The 27,795-nt window shown below is 38.3% G+C and overlaps 1 protein-coding gene across 1 annotated transcript; it reads right to left on the bottom strand.

Moving 5' to 3' along the window:
- Positions 1–6,151: 6,151 nt before the first annotated feature.
- LOC128737838 (uncharacterized) lies at positions 6,152–19,371 on the bottom strand. The gene is made up of 3 exons (XM_053832574.1): positions 19,116–19,371; positions 6,973–7,231; positions 6,152–6,899 (listed from the first exon to the last, which is right to left on the bottom strand). The coding sequence occupies exons 1-3, from the start codon at positions 19,369–19,371 to the stop codon at positions 6,152–6,154; spliced, it is 1,263 nt and encodes a 420-aa protein (XP_053688549.1).
- Positions 19,372–27,795: the final 8,424 nt, after the last annotated feature.

Here is a 27,795-nt window from a genome sequence, read left to right as displayed (position 1 = left end):
CTTTTTCACGTTATTCCGAAGCCACGTTTCGGTGACTACGATAACATCATAGTCACTAGAAGCAGTTGTTAAGTAAAAGTCAATTGACTTCGTGCGCATTCCGCCGGCGTTCTGACAGTAGATAGTCAGTGGCGCGTTCCCTCGGTTACGTGGTGACGAGTCGTCGGTCGACCGCGGTTCGGTAGTACTCGGCAAGGGGCTTGCAGTAGTAAGGCGGGGGGAGACGTACGTAGCTAGTACGGGAGCGCTTCTTAAACCGTTGGTAGTCAACACTACTGGGGTTGTTGAAAGACAGAGGGTGCTTTCGGCGTCTCGATTACAACGGTTGGTCTGAGACTCGCAGTTGCCGGATTCCAAAAAACTGTTTCTTGTTACCAGTGTCTTCAAATTCACGAAAACGAATTCCCCGGGGCCATGTCTCAGTTGGAAGTGCAACAGACTTCAGTTCAGACGGCATTCCGATTTTGTACGACACGAATGTTAGCGATCTTGTGTATTTTCCACGAGGAACGAGCTTGATTACCCGCAAGTTGGAAGTTTTCAGTCTAGATTCCGCCAATTAGGAAACCTTTGCTTCGGGAATTTCTGGTAAAATTCCTGATAGATATAACCAGAATTTACTGGAATCCTGCTGTACGGCTTCCGGGACAACCAGATTTGTATCATCGTCACTGGTACCAACGCCACACATGGCCTCATATTTCGAACTTGTACCTTGAAACCCCACTAATATGGAAACACAGGAAACCTAACTGAATGCGGTAACTGGTATGGTATCACGTTGCTCTGTATTACTCTCAATGTACTCTGTAAGGTAATCCTCTACGGGATCCAGGAGAAGATCGAAGCTGCTCTCCGGTGGCAGCAAGCTGGATTCCGTACTGTACGATCATGTGTAGACCAAGTCGCAACGTTCCGCAATATATTGTGGCTGATCAACGACTAAACTGAAGATTGCCTTGGAACGATGGAGCTGCTTAATGGCCACATGTCATGCAGTGGCCTTTTAACCCAATGCCCTTCTGGCATACAAAAAAAATGGCCACATGTCCGATGGAGCTCTCCACTACATTGCTGATGGCTGTTTTGATAGTGTTCCAACAGTTCTCGAGAGGGGCTTTGTCCAGCTCGTCCTCTTCCGGCAGCGCAGCTTCGAGTTAATGCGCATAATTTGCGGCGACGTCTGGCTGCTTCAGCCGCGCGAGATCTAACCGAGGCTCATCTTAACCATCACTAGGTAGTGGTCCGAGTCAAAGTTAGCGCTTCGATAGGATCTGGTGTCGATAATGTCTGAAAAATGCCTGTCGAATGTCGATCAAAACGTAGTCGATCTGTGATTCTGATTTGGTGACCTCCAGGTGTACTTGTGAAGGATTCTGTGCTGGAAAAAGATACTAAGAACGGCCACGTTCTTGGAGGCGGCAAAGTTGATAAGTCTTAGGCCCATTTCATTGGTCCGCTGGTGTGCGCTAAACCTTCCAATCACCGGTTTGTATTCCTCCTCCTGGCCGACTTGAGCATTGAAATCCCCGATAACGATCTTGATATCATGTTTTGGGCAGCGGTCGTATTCACTCTCCAACTGCGCGTAGAATTCATCCTTGTCGTCATCGGTACTTCTGAGGTGAGGGCTGTGCCCGTTGATGATGCTTATATTGAAGAATCGGCCTTTGCTTTTCAACCTCCACATTCGAGGATTGATTGGCCACCACCCAATCACCCGTTTCCGCATCTCGCCCATCACTATGAAAGCTGTACCCAGCTCGTGTGTGTTGCCGCAGCTCTGGTAGATGATATGTCCATCTCTGAACGTACGTACCGTTGAGCTCTTCCAGCACACCTCCTGCAGCGCTACGACGTCGAACTTGCAGCTCTTCAATACGTCGGAGAGCACTCGAGTGCTCCCTTGGAAGTTGAGAGATCGGCAGTTCCACGTCCCGAGTTTCCAATCCGTAGGCCTTTTTTCGTCGCGTGGGTCTATTCTGATTGTTCCAGTAAGAATTTCCTTTTCCTTTCCTTCCACTGAGAAACAGTCTGAAAACCCACAAAGGCATCACTGGCCTATCTGATCCATAAGTTTATAGCCTAGGCATACTTCCCCCTCTACAGCTGTGACATTGTAGCGATTTTTGGTATCGATTTAGTGACGTTGACTATGAGACCTGCTACCTTGGAGCTATCAGAGCGATCATCAAGCTTGCTCTGCATATTAGATCGCAGTTGGGAGAGCAACCGAATGTCTTCGGGCAATTCAGGGTCATATAATTGCTGCATTATCAATATTGCGTTTCTGAGTAATCCACTATTCGATTTATTATTAATTATACTTAAAATTAAGAATGTGTCCTAGGAGCTTTCAAGATTTACTTTCACGAAATCAATAAATTTCTCCAACACAATACGGAGAGTCGTGATCGACGCGTGATCAGCTAGTACGGAATCCAGTGGCGTCACTTTTCTTCTGAATCCGATTACAACCTTGCTGAGTTTTTTGAGAGTGATACAGTCCAAACGTGATACTGTACCAGTTCAAATATTAAGATTAAGGTTCCATGTCCCACTTACACTCCATCAGAAATGTCACGATTTTTCAGATATTGCTGAAGAACTGATGCACATTTGCGCACATTTTAACAGCTGACTGCGAAGTCTGTCGTATAAAAACAGAAGGTCAAGTTTCGATAACGGAATGTAGCACCTAGGCTTTGCTTTGCTATAACACATGTCGATCGGAATGTTTCTGATCGGAACGGGTCTGATCGGTATGTAGAATCCAGGCGAATGACTCTGAACTAACTCATATCTTACACGCACTGATTTGTAGAAATGTGAGCTCTATTGTCTCTGCAAACAACTGTTGAATTCGATGTTCAACGCTCAACTTTCGATCTTAAAATAAAAACCAAACTTGTATTCAATGCATTTCCGGTCTGCTGGTTTAGTTTTTGAGTGGTAGTGTAGCTGAAGCTGCGGAATTTTTTATTGTCATACTTCATCTTATAGAGCTTTAGATCATCCCCCCCTTAACTCTGGTTACGAACCTGAAAATGCCACTATTTGTTTTAAATAACTCCAAATGCCAAATATTCAAAAGTTACTATTATCTATAGTTGACACATTCCGCCGTGACGTTACAACGTTTTGACTTTTCTTTGCACAGTATTTATGTTTTAGCTGGGAAAATCGTTGAGAAACCCCCAAATATTATTATATATTTGGAAAGAGCATAAAATTTCCTATTAAAAGTGAACAAATTAATAGCATTTGCTTTGCCCAGATTGTTTTGGAAAGCAAATATGTAGCGTGACGTTACAACGCGCCAGAAATACGTCTTTTGGTTCTTCTGTTAAAAAACATGAAAATTCTGCTCTCTTTCAAATTTTATCTAAAAATTTTCTTCTATGATTTGATAAGAGATGAATACTGAACAACTTGCCGTTTTCAGAATTCCGATAGTTAGTGAAGTTAATTTTTAAACAGCTTTTACTTTTCGTGACGTTACAACGCTCTGCTTTGCACAGAGAGGGTCGTAGCTCCGTTGTAACGTCACGAAAAATCTGTTCATTTAATATTCGTTAATTATCGCTGTTGCCGCCCTCTGTACATAAGGGATAATCCAAAAATGTGTTGTTAATTTGTCTTTCACTATTTCGCCTACGTAACTGTGGGGTTGTTCACAAATTACGTCGCGCTGTGGGAGGGATGCTAAGAAAGTAAGACATAAGTAATAGCAACGAAACCTTAAGACATAGCATTATAGTTGCTTCAAGAAAGTTTCTTCATTTAAAAAGCACTTTCTAGTGGTGAAAAAATATTCGGCCATTAGGGTATCCTCAAGCAGATACAAAAAATATTTTCTCTATTTTAAGTCAGAAATGGTTGCTGTCTACAGAAAATTTGTAGAAAAACTAATTTTAAGAAACTTTGTTGGATACTTAAGATTTATATTTCTTACATAAAAAAAGTTATAGAGCCAAACTCTTAGGGACACCCTTAAAAAAATTTTTTCGATCTAGCTCTTTAATAACCCTTCGTATGGCTTACAAATGTTCTAAGAAATTGGTAATCTAATTAAATTGCACATTTTTGTCGAAAATAGTAGAGCACTATCTTTTTCCCTTTAGAAACTATCACTGGCTTTTTTATTTTTATATGTACTCTTTAAGAGGGAGAGCAGCTATGAGCAGCTAATCTCACTTGTTTTTTTTTGAGTTAATTTATGCTGTATTCCACCATGTACAACTTAGGGTAGAAGACTGTGGAAAATCTAAAAAAAAATATTATGAAGGCAACCGTAGGTGAACATGTATAAATAAAAGAAACAAGGAATAGCTCCTTAAGGAAAAAAGATAGATTTCTACTTTCTTCGACGAAAATGTGCAATTTAACTCGATTACCAATTTCTTAGAACATCTAAAAAGCGTACGAAGCGTTATTGGAGAACTAGATCGAAAAAAAAATCTTTTTAAGGGCGTCCCTAAGGGTTTTGCTCTATAACTTTTTTCATGTAAGAAATATAAATCTTCAGTATTCAACGAAGTTTCTTGAAATTAATTTTTCTACAAACTTTCTGTAGACAGCAATCATTTCTGAATTAAAATAGAGAAAATATTTTTTGTATCTGCTTGAGGACACCCTAATGTCCGAATATTTTTTCACCACTAGAAAGTGCTTTTTAAATGAAGAAACTTTCTTGAAGCAACTATAATGCTATGTCTTAAGGTTTCGATGCTATTACTTATGTCTCACTTGTTTTGAATCCGTCCGGCTGCCCGCCGTGACGTTACAACGCGAGCTTCAATCAGTTGTAACTTAGGTTCTACTTAACTTATCATCATTCTTTAGGCACCGTTTTAAAGGTATTTTTGAGTACAAAGAGAATACGGATTATTAGATTGTTCGAATTTGTACTTTTCTGCGAAAGCGAAAAAGTACACCTTTTTCGTGACGTTACAACGCAAAAAAATGGCCCCATTTCATCCACTTGAAATACAAAATAACTGCAAAATTACATCCAAACTATTTTTGGAATGGATTCAGCATATATTCCTTTGTAAATTGGTCGAAAACAAATGATATTATGAAATGTTTTAGCGCACTGTAGCAGTATTTTTAAAAATATCACGAAAAATCATTTATTTCTTGTAAATTTCATTTATTTTCGATACACGTTTTATATAACTTCCGAAAATGCTAGAATACCAATTAAGGCAGTTTTGAAAGGTTCAAACATTGCCCAATCATGAAAAAATATTCAACAATGCTAAAAGCAACTTTTATAAAATGTCTGGTTGGTATACCGGCCCGCGGAATGTGTCAGTTGCTTATCCGCGTAGTTATTCTTGATGCAGGTGTAAGAAAAATCACAAGAAATTTCACATACATATCGTAAAAAAATGCATGTACCGGTAGAATCGGTTGCTGTTACTCAATCGGATAGCTATAGGAAAACCTCCAGGCACTAAGATTATTAAGGCACATCGCCCGCCGGAAAGACAAAGAAGCACAGTTACACAACTTCACTTTTATTCAGTTATTCCTTTATATAAGTTCAAATTTATTTTTTCTCTCGAAGGTGAAATACATTAAGTTAAATATTACATTGGGTGCGAACTGATGGTGCTATCTCTAATCTAACAACACCTAACTCTTTCTTTCTATCTCCTATACGATATGCGGCAAATTCAATTTCGACCGCATGATTTGGATTTAATTAATTTGTTCTAGAAACAAGAAGAGCGATAATTAGGCTTTACTTTTTTTTGGATAGGAAACAAAGTAACTAAAAAAATCCCATTCATTCGAAGGCCCAAATTCGAAAGGCGCGAAAAGCCTAGTTTTCGGTTTTAGCTTTCACACGATTGTACAACGAAGGCGCAATCGCGTTTTACTATGCTATAAGTCAATAGGGTTGCCACATTAAAACGGCGCCTGCTACCTACCTTGCAACAAAGTAGCGAAGTTCGCTAAGTAGTGAATAGAAATAAAAAAATCGTAGCCTGCTTTGATTTGCCTTGCCTTATGCACTATACTAGGAGGTAGCTTGGTTGGAAAAATTATTGTATTATAACTATAATTAACACTGAACGCGCCCGTCCGCAGCTGAGTGTGTGTGTGTGCGTTACGGCTTCTGCGAGCTGCCATTATTATTTCAACTGTTCAGGCTGTTTAGCTTTTGAAGTGCAATTTGTCGGTTAATTTCTGCGGTTTCTTTATTGATTTTAGCCGTCTCGAGATCAGTTTTTAATATTTCCATCCGCAATTCGTGCTCGCTGTGCTGATGCTGCTCGGCCAGCTTCGAATTCTGCAGAAGGCCACTACTGTTGGTGGCACACGTACTGACCGGAATAGGGGAACTGGGTTGCTGCTGGAGGTCTCCTCTTTGTTGTGGGAGTACATGGGGCGGCGGTTGCGGAAGCGGCTGATGTTGGTGGGCCTGTGCCGGCTGATGCTGATGATCGTTGTGACTATTGCTGTTGGTGCTGAGATTCTCAGCCTCGTGGAAAGCGTTTTTCCACTGTCCAAGCTCATTCAGTCGGTTGAAGCGATTCTTCAGGATGCTGAGCGCCTCCAACGTGTTGGTCAGATCGGTTTGGGACATGTTCACAGGTACAACGGGTGCATTGGTGTCGCTGCCGAACGTTCGGCTGTAACTGTCCAGATCGACACTCTTGCTATTGTTGTTGTTATTGCTCAGATGCTCGTTCAGTCGACTTGCGAAACTGCTGGCCAGCAGTTCGTTGAATTTGGTATGTGCGTTTTCGGCGGAGTAAGGCGACGAACTCGGTAGGCCACCCAACCGGGCAAACTTGGCCGGTCGTCCCTTGTCATAGTCGTCACCTTCCTCCATTGAGTCCTCTTTGATTTGTACTTCGCATAGGTTTTGCGAATTTTTATCCCTATAAACGAATCCAATAGAAATAAGGTTAACCAATGTAATTCTTAATCCTGATTTCGGCCTAATTTACTCACCACATCGACGAGCTTTCCTCGTCGTTTTCGTCGCTGCATTCCTTGATCGACACGCCCTGCGGTAGGTTCTCCTCCAGCGACAGCTTCATCTTGGAATAGTCGACGTCGTCCATCAGTTCGTTTTTGCACACCTTTTTCGCCTCCTGCATAAATTCCCAGATCTCGAACGTAAACTGGCTGGGCTTCTTCCGATCTGCCACTTCCTGACCGTATCGCTGGATGCGCTGTTGGTAATCGAGCATTTCGGCACGTGTGCACGCTGGAAAGACGAACAACGAGATGAGAATGTGAGGGATGAGAGGCTGATGAACATAGAAAAACGCGTTTTATAGCGCCGCGGTGCGCCGATCTGTAGCGTTGAAAATTGGCGGTAAACGATGTTAAACCGTCACCTTTGTTGGGGGCTCCCCTCAATCGTTGTCTGCCCAACAGAAGGCATTTAGTTTTGGTTTGTTTAGAAAATTTCATGCTCATGAAACTGGAACAAAGTTGCTTTCATAAAATTTAAATAAAATTGGTTTAATATATCACATTTCTGAATTGGATTTTCAATACATCCTACGTAAAAACCCTACTATGAAGCTTTTACCGTTAAAAAATTAGGATTTGATAAACAAGAAATTTAAAATACAATTTTTTTTAAGCAGAAAATTTCGTGTTAGGTAGTTGATAATTTTCCAAATTACTGAGACAATCGGCTTACATTCTCTAAAACATTTTGCTTTGCTTCCCTCGTGTAAACCTTATAGGAGAAGTAAAGCAAACTCCTTTATTCATACAGTCTATTGCCATTGCATCCAGCTTATGGGTCATGAAAAAGTCCTATCCAATGTTTACAGTCTTTCGTTTTGTCATATGACATATAACTATGTGGCCTTCTCGCCGGGCTCAGAAACTAGGCCTTTAGGCTCATGAGAAAAAGCCACGTCTATTCTTGCACGCACAATTTATGGATTGAACCAAACGACCTTACTCTTGGAAAGAGATTTTCTAAATCCCTTGGACGCGTAAGTGATGTTGCTTAACCACAAACTCCTTGCCTAACCAACCAAGGACAACTACGTTGCCCCCTCGAGGTACGACACTGGTCAAACGGGCCAGTCGTTGTATGATCGAATCTCGACTGGGAGAGGCAGTGAGAATCAATAGGATTGTAGCACTAACCTCGCAATAGCCTCTGTACTTTAACAGCGAAGAACGAAGACTGTTGAATAAAAACAGAAGGCCGAAATAGCCGGACTACGAAATGAAACTCCAGGGCTTGGCTTGGTTTAACCTACATTGTAAGAATTTAAATTCATTGTCAGTTCAAACTGTTAGTGCGACTAACTCATCAGCTAAGCTTGAAAGTTAACTGATTCACTCCTTTTCTTGTATGGACTCGTCACTACGACCAGTGCTATTAACCTATCGTGATATCGGTCGGTTGTAACCTACGGTGTATCCCTTTTTTATTCCTAAGGGAGGCCACAAACCACTGGGTTTACCTTGAATTTGTCTCATATCGCTTTTATGTCGAATGCTGATTTTTATTGAAATAATTTGTAATCAATTTGAGTATAAAATGATTTACTGAAAGGTTATTCTACTGATAATTTTGTTACAAACAAAGCAATAAGAATAGTTATCGGAGGACTGGAAGTATTGAGTATCTGTCCGATCTACAAAAATGAGGACAAGCTGGATTGTGAGAACTATCGTGCAATCACCGTTCTCACCTACAAAGTGCTGTCCCAAATCAATTTCCGCCGATTTATTACCAATTGCCAAAAGATTTGTGATAATTCATCAACATCAATCAGAGCACAAATATTTACGTTGCGGCAGATCTTCCAAAGAGGCCGTAAATATGAAATTCCTAAGCACCGTGTGTTCGTTGGCTTCAAAGTTGCATATGATACCATCGACCGAAATGCGTCACGGAAAATCATGAGCGAAAACGGGTTTTTCGGGGAAGCTGATCAGATTAATCTTCGACCGACGGATGGCACACAATCCTGTGTTCGGATCTCGGATGAACTGTCAAGTTCGTCGAGGTGATGGTCTCTCATACCTGCTGTTAAACATAGTGCAGCAAGGTGTTATGAACTGCGCGGATATTAACACGCCGATCTTCAACAAATCTAGTCACTTCATCTGCTTTTTCGATGATATGGATATTGTCGACAGAAGATCTGAGGCGTTGACTGAACAGACTGAAGCGCGATGCATAGAAGATTGAGTTAAAAATAAATACGTCCAAAACAAAGTACATAGTGGTCGACGAATCCGAGGCGGAACGACGCGGCTTGGACAGTAGTGTAAAGGTCGACGGCGGCGCTGAGTTCCGGATAGTTGATGAATTTGCCTGCCTTGGCCCGTTGATGATGGCGGACATAATGACTCCAGCCGTGATATATTCGCGGAACTATGAGTTTCACAAACAGCTGGGGTCGAACCCCCGTACAAAGTACGTATATCCTATACAAGACGCTTAGCATTAGACCAATTGTTCTCTACCGGATGGTTGATGAAATGAGTGTTGAGGTAGGTTAACCCTCCGTTACTCGCGCTGTTGTATTTTGTACAACCATTAACTTTATCTCGGTATATCTCGGGATTCCAGCAATAAAGAAAATTACTGTTTTCAGCAAAGTAGATCCGCAGACCAAGATCTTTCAAACCGTGGAAAAAGTTGCATAAGTTTTTCATCAAGGGGCATTATAATTCGATTGAATTCTGTTAGGCTTTAGCATGCCTAAAAATCGAAGTTGGCGCGAGTAACGAAAGGTTAATTGATTGTTTTAAGCAATATTGCTAATTTTCATCGCGATGACTGATCATCCCTACCTCATCGGCGATTTAAATTTCGACAATTTAAGCTCTGTCTTATCCTATTTGCTGGTGAATGACCAACTGGTTAAAACCACATTAAAAATAAAAATAAAACAAAAAAAATATCCTATTTCCTCTCGAAGAATCGCCGATGCAAAAGCTGATGAGAACTCTGAATTGATTACGCTACCAAGCCTACTCACAATATCCCCAACAAACACCGAAGCTGAATTAAAATGCTACTGATTTAGTCACAGCTGATTTAACTCTGAATACAGGTGGTAGACGCTGAATAAATTTAAGCAAAGCCCTCTGTATTATATAAGTGATTAAGCAACCAACCAATGCGCTGTAAATCAGCTGCTTCACATAACAGTGTCACAAGCAGATTAGGCGCGTCTTAAACTTCTCCACAACCCGTCAATATTCACAATAATTGTGCTATACTAGCTGAATAAACGATTTGTCATCTTAAAAAAGAGCCCTCCCACGAAACATTTATGAGCTGATTAAATATTTTAGCAGCCATTATTCAGCTATAGCTGAGTATGCATGGAATAAAATTTATGTAAACAATTCTACAATACTTATTCAGCCGAAATTGGAGAACCTATGCAACATATTTCGCTTGAGGCAGAAAAAACACTTGTTAAGCAATTATATCGCCCTTTATATAACCTCTGTGCGCCTTGTTTCCAGCTTTGCGCAAATTGGTTATTTAAAAACGCGCAAAAGCCTCTATTAAGTTCCATTGCTTAGAAAGCACCTATTAGCAAGCTCGAAGCTTGGAAAAATCACCAAATTTACATGTTTAAGAGCTGAAAAAAGATTTTTATTTCTAAAACTAAACCATAGTTCAGTCACAGGTTGAATAAATTCAGCTATAAAAGGGTTTGATCAGCCTGAAATTGTTACTTGGGTAGCTGCTTTCAAAGCTGCAGTGGAGCTTAATAGAGGCTCTTGCGTGTTTTTAAATAACCAATTTGCGCAATGCTGTCAATTCTATTTTTAGAACGAGAAATAGTTTTGTAATGCTTTTTCAGTCGCTTAATCAACGTCTCATCAACCTTTATGCAGCCAAAAAATAATTTATTTTTAAATTTCAAAAATGGAACGCGTCATATTTATTTTGCAATGGCGTCATAAGCTATATTTTAAATTTCGAATAACTTGAATTCGTATATGTAAGCTAATTAAAAATACATGTCGTCATTTTTCGGGAATCTATAGATCTGTCTCACACTGATGGATTATTCATCGCTATCGACAAACCGAGAATATATTTTGCGATCAAACGTAATCAAGCCTATTTCGTTTTGCAAAAGTACAAAAAAATTATTGCTCGACAAACTAAATGATTTCAAGGTCTAGTTTCAATGAAATGCAACCCCAGTGCAATATCATATGTGGTAACAAGTCATGATTGATATGTTAATAATTTTTTGAAATTATAAGTTTTCTGGGTGAAAAAGAATTTAGATGTTGTGAAGTGTATTCATATATTATTCCGCAAGAATGTATAATCCAAGTATTTCAGTTGCTAACAGTCGAAAAAGTAACATAAGCGTTAAAAGTTTTTTATGACGATTCTATGTAGTGGCGCATTTGCTTTTTTAATAAAATTGTTAATTCATCAAAACTCATCGCGATGACTCAAAATGAAGGCTATTTCTGTTGGACTGCATCACTTGCGATAATTTCACGCATGAAAAAGCGTGAGTCTTATCAGTTAGAAAAGAATTGCCTACGAATTTGACGTTTTGGAATCACTTTTGAGAATGTTTCGAATCGAATCAATGCATTTATAGAGGAATAGAAACACACAGAAACACACTCCAAAAGGGCGAAAAGTGGAACTTTTTTCCTAGTTTCTTTTGTTTTCCATTTATCACTTATGGGCTTCAGCACTTTTGTTTGTATGAATATCCCGCTTGATCTAAAACTGTCAAAATTTAGTCATCGCTTACTATAATGAAAACAAAATATTTTTTTTGTGTTAGTAAATGTAGATATAGTTTCTTAGGCAAAGTTGTAAACAATATAAAAACAAGCAACTTAGCTGAAGAAATAAAATTTCTATCTCTATCGAGTGCAGAGCTGTAGAGCATTTTTTTTTAAAAAATTTTAAAAAATAAGTTTTTCATACTTAGCGTATGTTGGTTGCATTTTACAGGAGTATATGGTTCTAGGCGTCTATTGAAGGACTCAAAACACAAGTTTTTGCAGAAGATTATAAATCTCTAGCACCTTTTCTTACAAATTTATTGCTTATTTAAGCCTTATTTTTCTTCAATTTCACGAGCCAAAAGCGATACCTAAGAAAAGGAAAGGTCCTAGAGATTTGCAATCTTCTGCAGAAACGTCTATTTTGAGTCCTTCAATAATCGCCCAGAATTATATATTCTTGTAAAATGCAACCAACATAAGCAAAATATGAAAAACTAACTTTTCCACTAGAATTTCCAAGGAAAATGCTCTATAGATTTACACTCGATAGAGATAGAAATGAAATTTCTTCAGCAAAGTTGTTTGCCTTTATATTTTTATAATTTCGCCGAAGAAACCATTCTCTCATTTGGGTGGTTGGGGACAAGCGGAACCCATACATTATAGTACTTTATAGTAGTTTATAGTACTCGACTTAACGGGAAATTAGCAGTAATTAACTTTTCGTCGGAGAGCCCAATTTTGGAAGCGGTTTTTGGACCCAAAAGCTGGGTTCTGGTTGTAAAAATGTGCATACTGCCTTCTTCTTGCCAATCTGAACACACCGAATATATTTTCATGAACAGAATTTTTGTTTCAAACAAAACACACTGGTTTTGAAATTGGCAGAATCGATGACGAATAATTTCACCTTAAGCTTGAAGATGAAGTCCGGAGTGATTCGCGATTAGGGTCCAACTATCAAAATGTAAACAAATCGTTTCATTACACCATCAGCCTTAAAAAGGCTGAAAATATTCATGGCAAAAATGCTTTCTTCTGTTTTAATCGATATAATTATTTAAAACAAGTTTTTAGTGATTGACGATAGAAGTGTTTAATCAAAACAAAAGCCAATTTGTAGTTGTAGTTTAGTTTGTAGTTATGAAGTAACAGGCTTATTTGCAAATCGTTTTGGTAAACAGGCGATAGTAAAGAGCGAAACTGCGTTGTTTTCAAACAAAACACAGGAGCAAGTAAACTGGCGAAACGAAATAAAAAAATCAAAAAAAGGCGAAACAGTGCTGAGCGAATCTCATTGTCAAAATGTTTTGTGGCTCATTTCAAACATAGATTTTGAGCTTGAATGCACAGATTTAATGCAGTATTGTTGTGAAATTAAAAGATTGCTTTTTTCTACACCAATTTATGTCTTTAAACTCGATTTTTGTCACTTTTATTTGAATTATGACTTGAAAATGCACATTCAAGTCGCTTTTTACGCGAATGATACGTCCCGCGTAAATCAAAACCGCGTAAATCCCGAAATTCGCGTAAAAGAACCAAAATTTCGCGTAAAAAAAACTTTGTGGATTTCAACATAGGGTCGTTTGGGGTGATTTGGACACCTGGGGTAAAATGGACAGATGCTTTATCTCGGAAAGTAGCAGTTTCTCTGCATTTACATTGTTCTCAACTTCTTCCTTACCTTTTTACACCATTATTAACGTAAAAAAATTGGGCTTAACTTTGACAGGTGTTGCCAAATGTAAATGTAAACAAAACAACTGCCTAAAACGACACCAAATGTAATTTTGATGCTCTAGGTTTTAAGGTTTTTCCAGTGAGTTAACAAACTTTTCAAATTATTGTGCAGTGCAGTTCTGTTTGGCTACATAAGAGAAACTGTTTGATAGTAAATTATAGCTAGATTGTATAAAAATAAATCCAATTTTTTAAACTTATATTGTTGTATGCTGTGTGGGGTGAAATGGACAGTTTTTTTGGGGTGAAATGGTGAAGTTGATTTTAAACCTTTTCTTCGGTCTAATTGATTCTAGATACCGTAAAAGTACAAAAAAAGATGTGCAAGTGATGTTAAAACAAGAATCTACTGAAACGACCATTATAGGCAATCAAGAATGGATTTTGAGATTTTGAGAGTATTTGCAATCCCGCCAATAACGTATGATCGCCAAAGGAAACACTTGCAACAAAAGTCAGGGTTTTTAATAATCGGGTTTCGATGTGTTTGAGAACAAACCGAATGAAATATTTCTCTGATCATTTCCCCTCATACTCAGATTCATATTAAAATATGTGATTTTTGAGACACTCGGAGCTAATCCCTGAATGTCTATGGTTGTGCAAACTGCAATGTCACATTCATTTTGTTATCGCAGGTATTTTGTCCCAATCGATTTGTCGAACTGTCATTCTTCAGCTTTAGCTTTGACCACCCTCTCTGAGCCACCAGGAACTAATGCAGGGGTACTTGCATGTGATAAATGTCGAATAAGACTTTAAATAAGATCTAGATTCATCGAAGTATGGTTTTGTTTACTTGCGAAAAAACTAAAGCGATATTGGTATAACTTATGAACTGGCTCTTCCACTCAGATAGACGGAATTGAGCTCGAAACACTATTACTAGTTAATATGTGTTCCTAAGTTATCTGCTATGAGCCTCAGTATATTATTTCGTTAAAAACAACCGTTTTTTACACATTGTCCATTTCACCCCAAACAAAATTCTGATGCCAAAAAATCATTATTTTTATTTTAACCTATTTTAGCAAAACAAAGCTAGATACAATTGTTAAACTCCGCTGGTAAACAGAAAACAAGTAAATCTCAGTATACGATTCAACTTTTTTGAGTTTTGATGCATAGATTTTGGGATAATAGGTGATTTGCTTAGGGTGTCCAAATTCCCCCAAATTACCCTACGCTAAAAAATAGATGTTTTGAGCACATCCGCGTAAATTCCGAAAATCGCGTAAATTCCGACATTCGCGTAAAAAACAAACCGCGTAAAAAGCGACTTCAGTGTACATGCAAATTATCACAGTAATGTTCCTCATTGTTTACACTTTGCTAGTTGCGCCCTAATCGCGAATCATTCCGGAAGTATTGATTTCTTAACCCTCTAACGGGTAAGACCGTCTAGAGACGGCCTTCGCTTTTCAAGCTTCAGAGCCGCATACGAAGTTTTTAATTGGCGATATGCAAAATGTGTTCAGAACAGATTTCTTGACATTTTGATACTAATATCATAACATTCTGACCATGCATTCAAAAGTTATCATTTTTCAAAAACAAAAATTCCGGAAAATTCCGAAGATAATTAATGCGCGAATATTCCTTTTTTTACTTTTGAAGGAAAAGGACATCTAGAACAAAATGTTTGGCCTAAACAATTTTTCTATGAGTAAATCTCATGCATTATTTTAATTTTGTAATAAATCAGAATTGAAAAAATATCTGGGCAGAGTGTTAGACATGAAAAAAGAAAAGGAGAAATTGGACTTTTTCTTACCTGGCGCTCCTCCACATAATTATTTTTGCATGAAAATCCGAACGTAAGGTTTTTTTGTGTGTACTTTCATGATAAAATAGTCATTAGCTTGATCGCATCGTTTTTACGGTGTTGCCCGTTAGAGGGTTAAATCCACTTGTCCCATTTTACCCCATAGACTCGTGAAGCTATGGACATTTGATGCTTGTATAGAGTAAGCCGAGCATAAGTGCGATGTTTGGAGTTGTCATCAATTTTCACGAGATATAAAGAAGCACAGCAATAAAATATATTTTATATTGATGCAATTACTCAATATCTTCACATTAAACTACAAATCATCTAGAGCAATAGTGTTATGCAACATAAATTCTCCATGGTTCTGATCAAGTGCCAAATCGCACTTTTGCCCCATCAACGGGGCAAAAGTGCGAAGTTTGAATCCATGAAATTAGCACAGCAGTAGCTAACAAAACCATAATATCTTCAATCTGCGATGTTTTGGTAAGGAAATTCTTAATTTGCACTTTTCCTATTTTCCATTGGCGTACTGCAGCCTCCATCAGATCGAAACTTTACCAAACATTTTTTTGTTTCGCCAGCGAATAGACACTGTTTTCCTTCGGTCAGCATCTGTAGAGCACACAGTTTTCGGGAGATCTTCCATTTCTAGTACACTCAAATCTCGTTTTACGTCCACTATTGGGGGGACGTAAAAAAATCGGTCGTAAAAAGAGACCGTTAATTCAGATTTCGGACGTCAATTCAAATTTGGACGAAAAAGACGACGACGTTAATTCAAATTTTGGACGTAAAACGAGCGGACATCCATTCAAATTTTGGACGTAAAAAAAGGTGACGTAAAACGAAATCTCGTAACATCAATAGGCGTAAAGTGTGACTGTAATATAGTACCTAAAACTGTACATAATTAAGACGGTTGATTTTACAATTTACGAAGGGAACGGTTGAAGAAAGTAATGAAACAAAGAGTCGATAGAATCTAACAGATTGAAACCAGACGTGAAGGGGGAAGAGTGGAAGATGAGGGGGTAAGAGAGGGTTATATGAAGCAACGCGAACACCCGCATTGAGAATCTCGGCTAATCCGCTGACAGACGAACAGCATCACGCGCAGTATCTTATAGGTCGCAATGGCCGGCATAGTGTCGTCGTCCCGTCAATAAAACGAGTTAGTTTCTCGATCCACGAATCACACTTATGCCCCGTCCGATAATTGCATTTTTGCCCCGCTAGGCACTTGACGGGGTTTGACTAAATTACGGAAAAACGAAACATATTTTGTAAATTCTTCTCACCGCAATTTCAAGAAAGATATCTAAGAGATATAAAACGCTGCTACAATTTTTCAACAAGTAATGTCCTCCTGTTGATATCGTTTTTGCCGTACCGTGTACCCCCGTTGGTATGACCTTTAATCTGTACATTTTTAATCTGTACTCCGGTGGTATGAATGCGTTCACATTAAAAATCGGTCAAGCGTCACACACAATTGACGTTAAAGTTGACCGGTAAATTAAAAAAAAGCAAAAAATCTTAATGCGTTTCCTCTTGCTTCGGAGCTTTGGCAATATAGCTCATATGCAACTTACCTCTCTCCAGCACTCAAAATAGACCATTTGAGTTGAAACTACCGAGCCAATTTCGTCTTCTACAAATCAAACCTCTAGAATTCGCGCATGTTTGAAATGTTTTCAAAACGTTTGTTTTCGTCAAATCAAAACAACAAGTTCATAGGGTGCGCGTCTTGCGCGTATGTGAAAATGAATAGAGTTACCAAATATTCAGATTAAAAATTAACTCGCCCAATCTGAACGAGCTGTTTTTCATATTAGCGGGGGTTGAGTGTATAACGAAATATTACATCAAAACCGTTGTAAAATAACATTTACACATAACTCAGCAACTATGTTTCGTAAACAACAAATGTTTACGATAGATTCAAGCTGTCAAAGTAGTCATCCATCCATGCCACTGTAGTCAATTTACTCGGAATCTGCACTGATAAATTATTGAATCGCACTTTTACCCCCATCGCACTTTTACCCCTCCTTACTTTATGTATTAACTTAGAAATTGTGAAAATATGTTTTGTTCCGCCTTCAGAAAAACGTGAATATCTCAGCGTGGTTTGAACATACGTTCAAACTTTCTTCGGCAAAGTTGTTTGTCATAAAATTTCCTATCTATACAGTATACGTACGTTACTCAGAGATACTGTTCGATACTTTGTTTTGACGTTTATTTTAATGAAATTTCGAAAATTTTAAATTTTTGCCGAATTCAATAAACTTTTGCAACCAAATATGACTCCAGACATGCCACCATAACTTTTTTTATGAATGTATCAGATCTTAATGATTGTGAAAAAAATAGTTAAGTACCTTGTTTCATCTACTTTAACATTTCTAAAAACATTTTTTTTAATTTACTCCTGAAAACTCAAATGTGCGGGACACTCCAATGGATGTATGTTACTATCGCCGCAAAGAGACTTACGTAGTCCTGCGTCACCTATATGCGGTCGTGTCTTGTACACAACCTCTCTGATTTTTTCATCATAAGACAGTTATTTTGATATGAATTCCGATGGCAGGGTAGGTGTTTTGGACAAAATTAATCATTTCGGCATCAACTTTTCAAGAGGGCTTATCTGCAAAATTTAAACAAACCGAATGAGGGTTTCTTTCCCTATGCTAGTCCAGCAGAAAACAACCTTCACTCAGTTCAATGGCCCTTCTGAAAAGTTGGTGCCGATTTTACCGTAATTTCTTCAGGTAACGTCGCGAAAATTAGGGCTGAGCATGAGCTTCATTTGGCGAAAACTACAAGAAGCAAACAGGTGCGGTGAACTAATACTTAACTACTGAAATGCACATAAAAGTATCTTTCTTTTGATGTAAAGGGTTGAATCCAGCCCAGCGAAATCCAGCGATAAACTTACAGTAAAATACCGTTAATTTGACTAAAATATCAAGCAGCAACCGTGTGCTGTAAATAAATATGTTGTCATTGGATTCCTCATGAAAATAGATTACATAAAGCCCAGCGGAATCCGGAGATATAGAGTTTTAACATCTCTTCATATCGAGAAAACTAGGGTTAAATGCCCTTCTTTTGACACAAAAATTGCTAGAAACAAACAAGTGCTATTCCTAAGCACCATGACATTGGAATCCTTATAAAATATCTTTTTTTACATCCAAAGATTAGGTTCAGCGGTATTTTGAGATATACATATAGAGACCTTTTTTTAAAAAAATCCACACCGTGCAGTTAAGAGCACACAGATGTCGCCAAAAACATTCATCTGCAAATGAAGACTTTCAAGAGGGGCAAAAAAGTGCCCCTTTATAAATATGTAAAATTGAATGAGGTAGAGATGGTCGGGTAGCGGAAAATTTACTCGAAACCCGCCGGGTTTAGGTCGGGTTTGGGTATTGAAAAAAACAATAATTTGCGAGTTCGGGTCGGGTATCTCTATTGACCACATTTAACATTAAAAATGCTTGGGTACCCGGGACCGTACCCGTACCCGACGGATTCCGGTCGTTTATCTACTTCTAGATTAGAAAGTCAATTAATCGAAGAAGTCGCAAAAAATAGTTTTATTGCAGGGTTTACTTATTTTTAAATAGCAATAATTCGGATTACTTTTCCATTTCTAGGTAATGTTATGGCTACATATGAAAGTTGAAAGTCTTTCGATACCATTCAGTACTATTCTAATCCGATTCGAGATTTGATTTGATTCGTTATTTCAGAGGCTGTTAGCCTGCGACTGATTCGCCTTCCGATTCAACGTGAAATTACAAACATTATAAAAATAATTTATAGTATTATCTGTAAACGTCAATCCACTCACCTTTCATGCGGCGCCACTGCTCCTTCAGCCGGTTGCAGTTGCGGTCGGTACCGAAGGCGATCGCAAACTGCTGATGGATAATCTTCCAGGCGCGGTTCTTCAACGAAGTCAGTGCACTGTCCAGCCGCTTATTCTCGATGATGTGCATATCCTTGCGGCATAACTCCAGCAGGAAGTGCTTCTCCTCGTAGGCCCAATTCTGTGTGCGTTCCCGTTTCTTGAAGCGTTGAGCCGACCCGAGTGTGCTCTGGAGCATCGTTATCCTTTGCGGCGCTGTTTTTCCACTAAATTGCCAGAATCTGGTTGGGAAAGCTTTGCAGTCTAACAAGAGTAACACTCGCCGTAAATTCCTGTGGTCAGTCTGTTGGGTTGGTGCGGGAGCTTCGGTGATACCGATTTGGTCCACATTTATGAGAAATCCTGTCAATTAATTGAAGAAAAACGTAGAGAGTAAAAAGATGAACTACTTTTCCAATGCGCGTCGGAGCAATCGATTTGTGTCACGGTTAAATGATATGGATTGTCGAAAATCAGCGAGAGAGAAGCGGGGAAGAAAAAAAAAGATACATTTGAATCGAATGCTAACGATATGTGCAATTGTTGTTGCGGGGCAGGCAATTTTCGGAGGTTCACTAGAAAACAGAAGCAATTCGACGAGCCATAAAAGCTCCGCTGAAGCCTCCCGCGGACTATCAATTAATTAATGGGCACTCTCTGATGTATGTAATTATTGGTGCTAAACTAACCAGCCAGCCAGCCAGCCAGCGTTGGGTTTGTGCCCAGGCAGATGAATATGTTGCTCCTGATTGCTGGTGGAGCACACACACACGTTGGTACGTACACAACAATACATAACCGAGCTTAGCTGAAATTTGGCGGAATCGCAACATATTTTGTCTACCACCCCGTTATGAAAATGAAGCAGCCGTCGATGGACGGACGCACGGAACGGACGGACCGACGGGTGATTACCGATGATCATTATTAGCTGATATGTGGAGAAAAATTATGGTGGTTGGGAGAAAAATGCTGCGCTATTTGGCGATGATTGATGCCGCGGCGCGGCACTCAGATTGGCGGTGGAGTGTGCCAATTAGCAGAGCAATTAGTTGACAGATGAGTAGGTACCTGGGCTGATTTCCGTCATGCTGGGTTTTGTTGGACCAACAAAAGAACTTCTGGGAACTCCTTTTGATAGCTTATGGAGACGCATGGCAATATGTGTGGCCATGGTTTTAAACATCTTTTCGAAAAAATTTCGAACAAGTACGTTTGAGTCAGTTAAAAATTACGGATGACCTAAAAATTGTGTTGGAATTCCATATTTATTACGAGGTCAGCAACATTAAGCTTTAGTAAACCAAAATTTTACCACGTAAAAATCGTTAATACAATTTACATTTACACTCTGTTTCAATTGCACTCAACTCTAACCAGTTCCATAATAAGTCCCTCGCAAGATCAGGAATGATCAGGAATGTCACACCACCAAAATCCGTTTACTATCTACACATATTAAAATAGGTGTACAAACTCACACGACAACCGGTCATGATCATCAGATCACCACCGAAGGTGGTGGAACCGTCTGTGACGATGACTAGGCCACGGATCGATTATTATTACTTCATTTACCCTCTATGTTTAACAAGTAATAAACGCTCGGTGATGAAGCTAAATCATCCCACTAAAAAGTGTCCAATGTGTGTACTCGTCGTCAGGCAGAGATTTAAGATATTTTTTTTGGGCAGACAACAGTCAGCCTCACTCAGCCTGTCCTTTTTCCACTCTCTCTTTCTGTTGTACTAACTCTCCCGCTCCGGGGAGTCATATTAGTCGATGGCCAGCTTAGCTTAGGCACACAGCCAGAGATGCCAATGTTCCTGATATTTGTGCATGCATAAATTTGGGACCCTGTGATTTTCTCCTGAGTATTTTATTTTCTCAGTCTAATCTTTTGTATAACAAAAATACCTTATGGAGTACCTCAAACTTCAGGTATGTTAGTAAAACAAGAACTCACAGGAACTAAAATAATTAATGGGTCCCAAGTTTATACATGCACAAATATCAGGATCATTGGCATCTCTGCACACAGCAGTGCCAAATCAAATCACGAAGGAATGGACGGACGGACGGGGTGCGTTGCGTTGGCCGCTAGGCCGGGTAAAGTAATAAGCCGAGGAGGGAGCGAGCACGAGGGGTGGTGATGATGCTGTACTTTTGTCTGTTTGTACTTTTTGTTATTATTTTTATCGGATTTATTAAATACATATGAACATTTTCGGTCATTCGTCGGCTGTCGAGCGGGGCGCTGAAGAACTGCTAGGGAAGGCATGGAATAGACACAATTGAATAGGCTAAAACCACTTGACGAAACTACGGTGTAGTTTCGATCCACTGGCAAGTGAGGTTGTTAGTTATTTCGGCTTTAGTCGGTGAGGAAATAGAGTTGAATTTTGTACTTAATGAGTAAATTATGATGAAATTTTTTATTTTGTGGAGAAGAATGTGAATGTGCTTGCTTAAAGTTAATACAGTTATCTAATTTAGCGTAAACACTAGATTTACATGAAGGTTATTTTGACCTCACATAGTACCAGCTGTCGAGCGGGGCCATAGCCGATGAAAATGCGGGTTTCATACGGGTTTACCTATTATTTTTTTAAATAATCAAACGAACAGTTTTCGGAGCCCTACTGGAATCTCAAATATGATAAACTGACCAGACGTCCCGAATTTTGCGAGAGATTTTTCAATAAATTCGATTACAGTGTAATTCACAATATAAAAGGCGACAAGAAGTTCCTCATGGACGCTCCTCTCGTTTGTTTACACGAAAATCTTACTAAATGTGTAAAAACTTCCTTCCGTATGAAGTTTGGTTAACAACAAATATTTACCGATTTTGGTTTTCCAATTACTATCACTGCACTGCACTGACTCCCAGTTGGCCTCGAAGGTCAAGTTTCAATTATGTAATGTGGCACCTAGGCTTTGCTTTATCACTGCACAAGGAATTTTGGAAGTTTAACATGCTGAAGACACGTGATATATTTTTCTGTTAACACAAATATGATCAAATGACCAGTTTTGGTACATGAAAATATTTCCACGTTGAGCTCATCTTATAGGGAATTTTCTCTACTCTTTGGAAAACCGGAGAGCTACCTTCGCTTTACTGTACTGTTCCAAGATCGATTTTTCTTTCGGAAATATTAATCAGGTACAAAAAACTCTAAAAGCTTTTTATCGGCAACGAAGATTACTGAACTTGTCAATTGCTACTCGACCTCACCTAAATCGCAGGTGAAAAGTCCCATCGTAAGAAAAATGTAAAGATTTGGCGATATTTGCTCATAGAACCCAGTTGATTTGTTACAATTCTACAAAATAACGTGTGCGATTTATTATTGCACTCTTCGACCTTGAAACAACTACAAAAGCTATCGAACAATTTATGTTCGAAAATAATCAAACTATGGAATTTACGCACGCGAAGTCTCAGGGCAACTGACCACCATAAAAATATGCTTTAAGGGGTTATATACAGTTAGCATTTTAAAAAGTATATATCTTCCAATCAGTATTGATATGTCCCTGGTCGTTTCGTGACAACGAACCTCCTGGATTTTACGTTAAACTGCATTTGGATCATTGAAGATAAAGCGCAAGTTGACGTAATTTATACAGATCTGAAAGCTTCATTCGACCGAATTGATCATCACATTCTGTTTAAAAAAATACTTTTGGGAGCTTGGGAGCGGTTTGTCACGTGACTTAAGGGGGCATAGTACTTTTTGAATTCTGAAAAATCGAAATTTTTTTATTGTTTTTATCAAAAGACTATCATTTTTAGCACATGTGTTTGAAGCCGTTTCGATGAATTCCAAAAAATGACAAAGTTACAGTTATTTGTACCGCGCATAAAAACTTCAATGCCGTTTTTCTCGGAACCAGGTTTTCAAAGTCGGTACCATAAATATCTCAACGGAACGGAACCTTTTAGAAACCTTTAACGTCAATTTTTCGGCTAAAAAACTAGCTTTTATGTTTGAATGGCCGCCATTTTGTTATGCGTTCGAATTTTTAAAAAGGATGGGTCAAAGACAAGATAATTCTATGTCGTTTTGGAGTTTTTCATTTCGGATAAGCCCACGAGCGCAAATCCATGGTACCGCAATTCATGTTTTTTTCGAATAATCATCTTCAAGGAACCGTAGGAGAGGGGAAAGAGGTTCCCATATGTAAACAAAATTGTAAATATTAGTATAAAATACAATGTTTAGAATGCAAGAAACCCGAATCGATTAGCTTTCCGCGTAATCGAGAAAAAATATTTGAAATAAAGCCAAAAATATGGTGTAAAAAGTACTATGCCTCCTTAAATCATTCTTGTGTGATAGAGGTTTGCAAGTAAAGCTTGGATCGGATTTATCACCTACATCCACGAACAAATCAGGTATCCTAGAAATTAAATAAATAAAAAGAAAACTTATCCAATTTAATTCTGCTATGTATATTTTATTCTTGACAGATACGTATTTTGCCTACGACTTGCAGGCTTCCTCAGTGTCCTTCTTTCGGACTAAATGCAAGTCGTAGGCGAAATACGTATCTGTCAAGAATAAAATATACATAGTAGAATTAAATTGGACAAGTTTTCTTTTTATTTAATTTCCAGGTTTCGTATTCTGCTAAGACGCTCCAAAAACTTCAGTCAAATCAGGTATACCGCAGGGTAGCACTCTTGGCCTTCTCATCTTCTTTTTTTTTCAATGACGTAGCATACGCCAAAGGAAATGGTTTCCGACTAGTTAACGTCGATAACTTAAACGTTTACTTAACTTGTAATCGTTTCCAGATTAGATAAATTCGTGACGTGTTGTAAACTAAATTCTACAATGAAGTGATTACATTTCATTGAATTCAAACGCCAATTATTTTTGAGTATAGTGTTGATGGGCAAGCGTTAAACAGAGTCGACTACGTTAACGAATTTGGCGTCATTCTGGCGTTTAGCTGTCGTTTAACAGGCACCGCGCGGAAATAATTTTGTACACCCTTTACTTAAAAATGAATGCGTGGTTTGAACTGCACACCAAGTCTGCAGAGAAGGTTTCAACGTCTGGCATTAAGCGACTTACCCAACCATTCTCCCCCCTTCTCTGGATCCGCATCTGTTGTCCGCATGGATTGGATACGAATAAATGGCATCGCAAGCTACATCAGGTATTACCATCACGAACCTTCTCACATGTTTAAGCGTAGAATCACAAAATGTAAATTTTTGTCAGATGGTAAGAATAATTAAAATTTGTCCCGAACAACGAACTATCCCGGAAAGTTTCTTCAAGTGAATATTGAAACTTTTAGAGAAATCCTGTAACACATATTTTTTTTGAAAATTGCCAAGCGTTCAGGCACAGCAGGCACATTTACTTGAAAAATATATGTTTTTATATTAAACACCCTTCAAATAAATGCGTCATCCAGTACGGAACCAATGTTCTTTGTAGTTGCCATATACAGTATCAATTGGCTTTGGCAACAAGCTTGAATAAAATGTAAATGTTGCCGAAATCAAACGTTTTCTAAATTTTTATTCTACATTCACTAAAAACAAAGCAAAGGCTAGGTGCTACATTACGTTATCGAAAGTTGACCTCCTGTTTTTATACGACAGACTTCGCAGCCAGTTGTTAGAGTGCAGGACAATTGCAGGGCCCAGTTGCTACCATCTTATTGACTCTAACAGCCTCTCCCAGTCGAGATTCCAACATTCGTCGACTGGGTAATTAGACCAGCGTCATTCCTCGAAGCCAACTGGCAGGTAATTCTACATTCACTATTGATTGTAAATATAATAAATAAGTGTTATTTATAATTTTACTAAGGTAGATGCTTCAGTAGTTGTGATAGTACCTGTAGTGGTGGAAACTCGAAATACTCCGTTATTTTTGCAAATTTTGGTACAAGTTTGATAAGTATCGAACAACCGGCATCATTGGGTAAGTATCAAACTTGGACCAAAATCTGCAGAAATAACGGAGTATTTCGAGTACCCACCACTACAGGTACTACCAAAACTACTGGAGCAAGTAGTACAAGTTTACGCAATTTATTTAGTAAATTCGGCACTACATCCGGGTGCTGTATCTCTACATATGTATTTGGGTTTGTAAGAGAAAATGCTTATCAACTTAGGGATTTTATGCTTCAAGAAACGCTTCACTGGTTTCACTGTGCCTGGTTTTTGCTGTCAAATATTGCAAAACAAATAGTAATGTGTGATTATCTTCAACTTCATAAGAATCGCCAAAAATTTGATGCTATTTCGCAGTGGTCAGTAATTATTATTCTCAGTTTTCGTCAGTTGTGCTGAAGTATTCATACTCGATTTTAAAGTATTTTAATATAACGGATCAGCATCGCTTGCTTTCATACCTCGTTCGCTGCAAAAATTTGACAATAACCTTTTTCCAATGCCGTAACAATTACGCAGTTTTAAATTCGAACCATCAGATTTTAACAGTAGATGCCGATATTGAGCACGTGAACTAACGGCATGTGATAATTTACAATCATATTTGTCTCAGGAGGAGAGTCGAATTTAGGAGTCCCGGATCGTGATGCCGGCCGCTCACACATGTTACTTAATTTTTGTTTGAAACAGTGAATTCGCGGAAACGAACTAGAACGAGTGATTTTAATGATCTCTTTTTTAAGAATTTGCGAGAAAATTGCAAATCAAATCAAAACATTACCCAACAAACAGTTTTGTTTAAGAGTAGCTTATTCAACTATTGTATAGCTAATATCCGTGGAACAAGCGCTTGATAGGCTATTGGAGAACAAAAATGTTCCTTCGGTATCTAGTGCCCAGAGAAGTTGCGGAAGTTACCGTGACCACTCCTAATTCTGCGCATTTTTCGTTATATATGTTTTTTTTAACATTGTGCATAACTATGATCATTGTGTTATTTTTCCATAAAAGTTTGTTGAATATTACGCCATTATTCTCAAAAGGGCCATAATATTTGACAGCGAAACAATTCAAAGTGAAACTAAAAGTATTTTATGTGTCAGAATACACCGTCGTTAGCACCAACCAACGCTAAGACAATCGTTCTAGAAAATTAACAAGTTTATGATCAAACAGTAGTTAAATGTTAAATGTTAGACTTGTATCACTATGTAAAAATTTTGTAAATCAATAGCTGTCCTGAGGATGAAGGGATACCCTTCGAAACGTCGACATTAAACGAAATATAAATATTTTCGAACGAAACCCGTGACCAAAAGCCAGTATCATATCTACCAAATAAACAATTTGGTTTGTATATTTCGGTTGCAACTGAGAGATGCGAAATTATATCCGCACGAAAAAGTTATATTTCACACCACATAAGAACATATAAGTACCAAAGTGGTGGCAATATACGTGCAAAAATTTTGATAATTCTATCTTGCATTCTATACAACAATTTTTGGAACACGCAACTTAATAATCCTCAATATACGATTAAGATATAACTAAATGTTACAATCATCTATACTGCTTTACAATTCATAGTCATAAGTTGTATATGACCACACGCACGACCGCAAAACTTATTGTACACTTCGTCTTGATATGCTCTAATCATTATGCAATTCCAATGTAAAATTGACATGCATACGACTTAATGTGCACTTTCTATTACGATCTTGTGTTATCTGGGTATTAGAAAGAATAATTAGTTCTAGTCATGTTTTAGTCAAAAAGAGTGATTGTATTCAGGGCTTTCCTTCCAGTGTATCCAGTGCGGTATTGCGCAGATTTAGGCACAGATTTTTTATTCATGTCCCAAATTAGGCGCAGGATACATTATTCTGCGAATAAAACGCGAAGAATACGCAACTTCATCTAAATGATTGAGACATAGATGCATGAAAATTCAAGTAGAATCTTTAACTTGCATTGATTGGAATCCTGTGCTGTGTTCATGAAACCATGTCTTCTATTTTTTTTAATGTCCAACCTCATGGGGCTGTCAGAGAGTGGGGAAGTGGTTTCTATATGAAAACACAATTTTTAGTATTAATCTAAAGTGTAATGTTAAGTATGCTGAAAACCCAAATCAATTCGCCCTTAACATTATCGAGAATAAAATATTTAAAATGACTCCATCAAAATGATAACAATATTCCTTTGCTACCCGGGCAGCACATGAAGGCCGGATCATGGATTTATTTATGGTAATAGCTAATGCCGGATTTTTTGGTGTGATTTCAGCGTATAAAGACATAAACAGCATGGCAGGAGTATTTATTTTCACTTTTTGGGCGCGCAAAATTAGGAGCAAACATGCGCAGAATTAGGAACATGGGCAAGAAAGTGCGCAGAATTAGGCACCGTGGATAAGTTTACAAAACGAAAAATATACTCAATTGCTGGTCGACTTATAATTCCCATATTTTTTACAAGATATTATAGATTGTAGCACTACACGTTGAGGCTATCCACGTTGTTAATTTAAATCTAGAATACTTAGAATAGCGGAAGAATCATAAAAATGTCTTAACTGCGCAGAATATGGTACGTTCACGATATGTGTATTTTGCGTTGCTAACTAAATGAAGTGCTTATCAATTTGGCAAATTTAGCTAATAAATGCTGGATGCGAAAAATGTAGTT

This window comes from Sabethes cyaneus, chromosome 2 (assembly GCF_943734655.1).
Source record: "Sabethes cyaneus chromosome 2, idSabCyanKW18_F2, whole genome shotgun sequence".
NCBI classification, from domain to species: domain Eukaryota; kingdom Metazoa; phylum Arthropoda; class Insecta; order Diptera; family Culicidae; genus Sabethes; species Sabethes cyaneus.
Note: the sequence above shows the minus strand (reverse complement) of the source record. Positions and strands in the feature narration are given on the sequence as shown.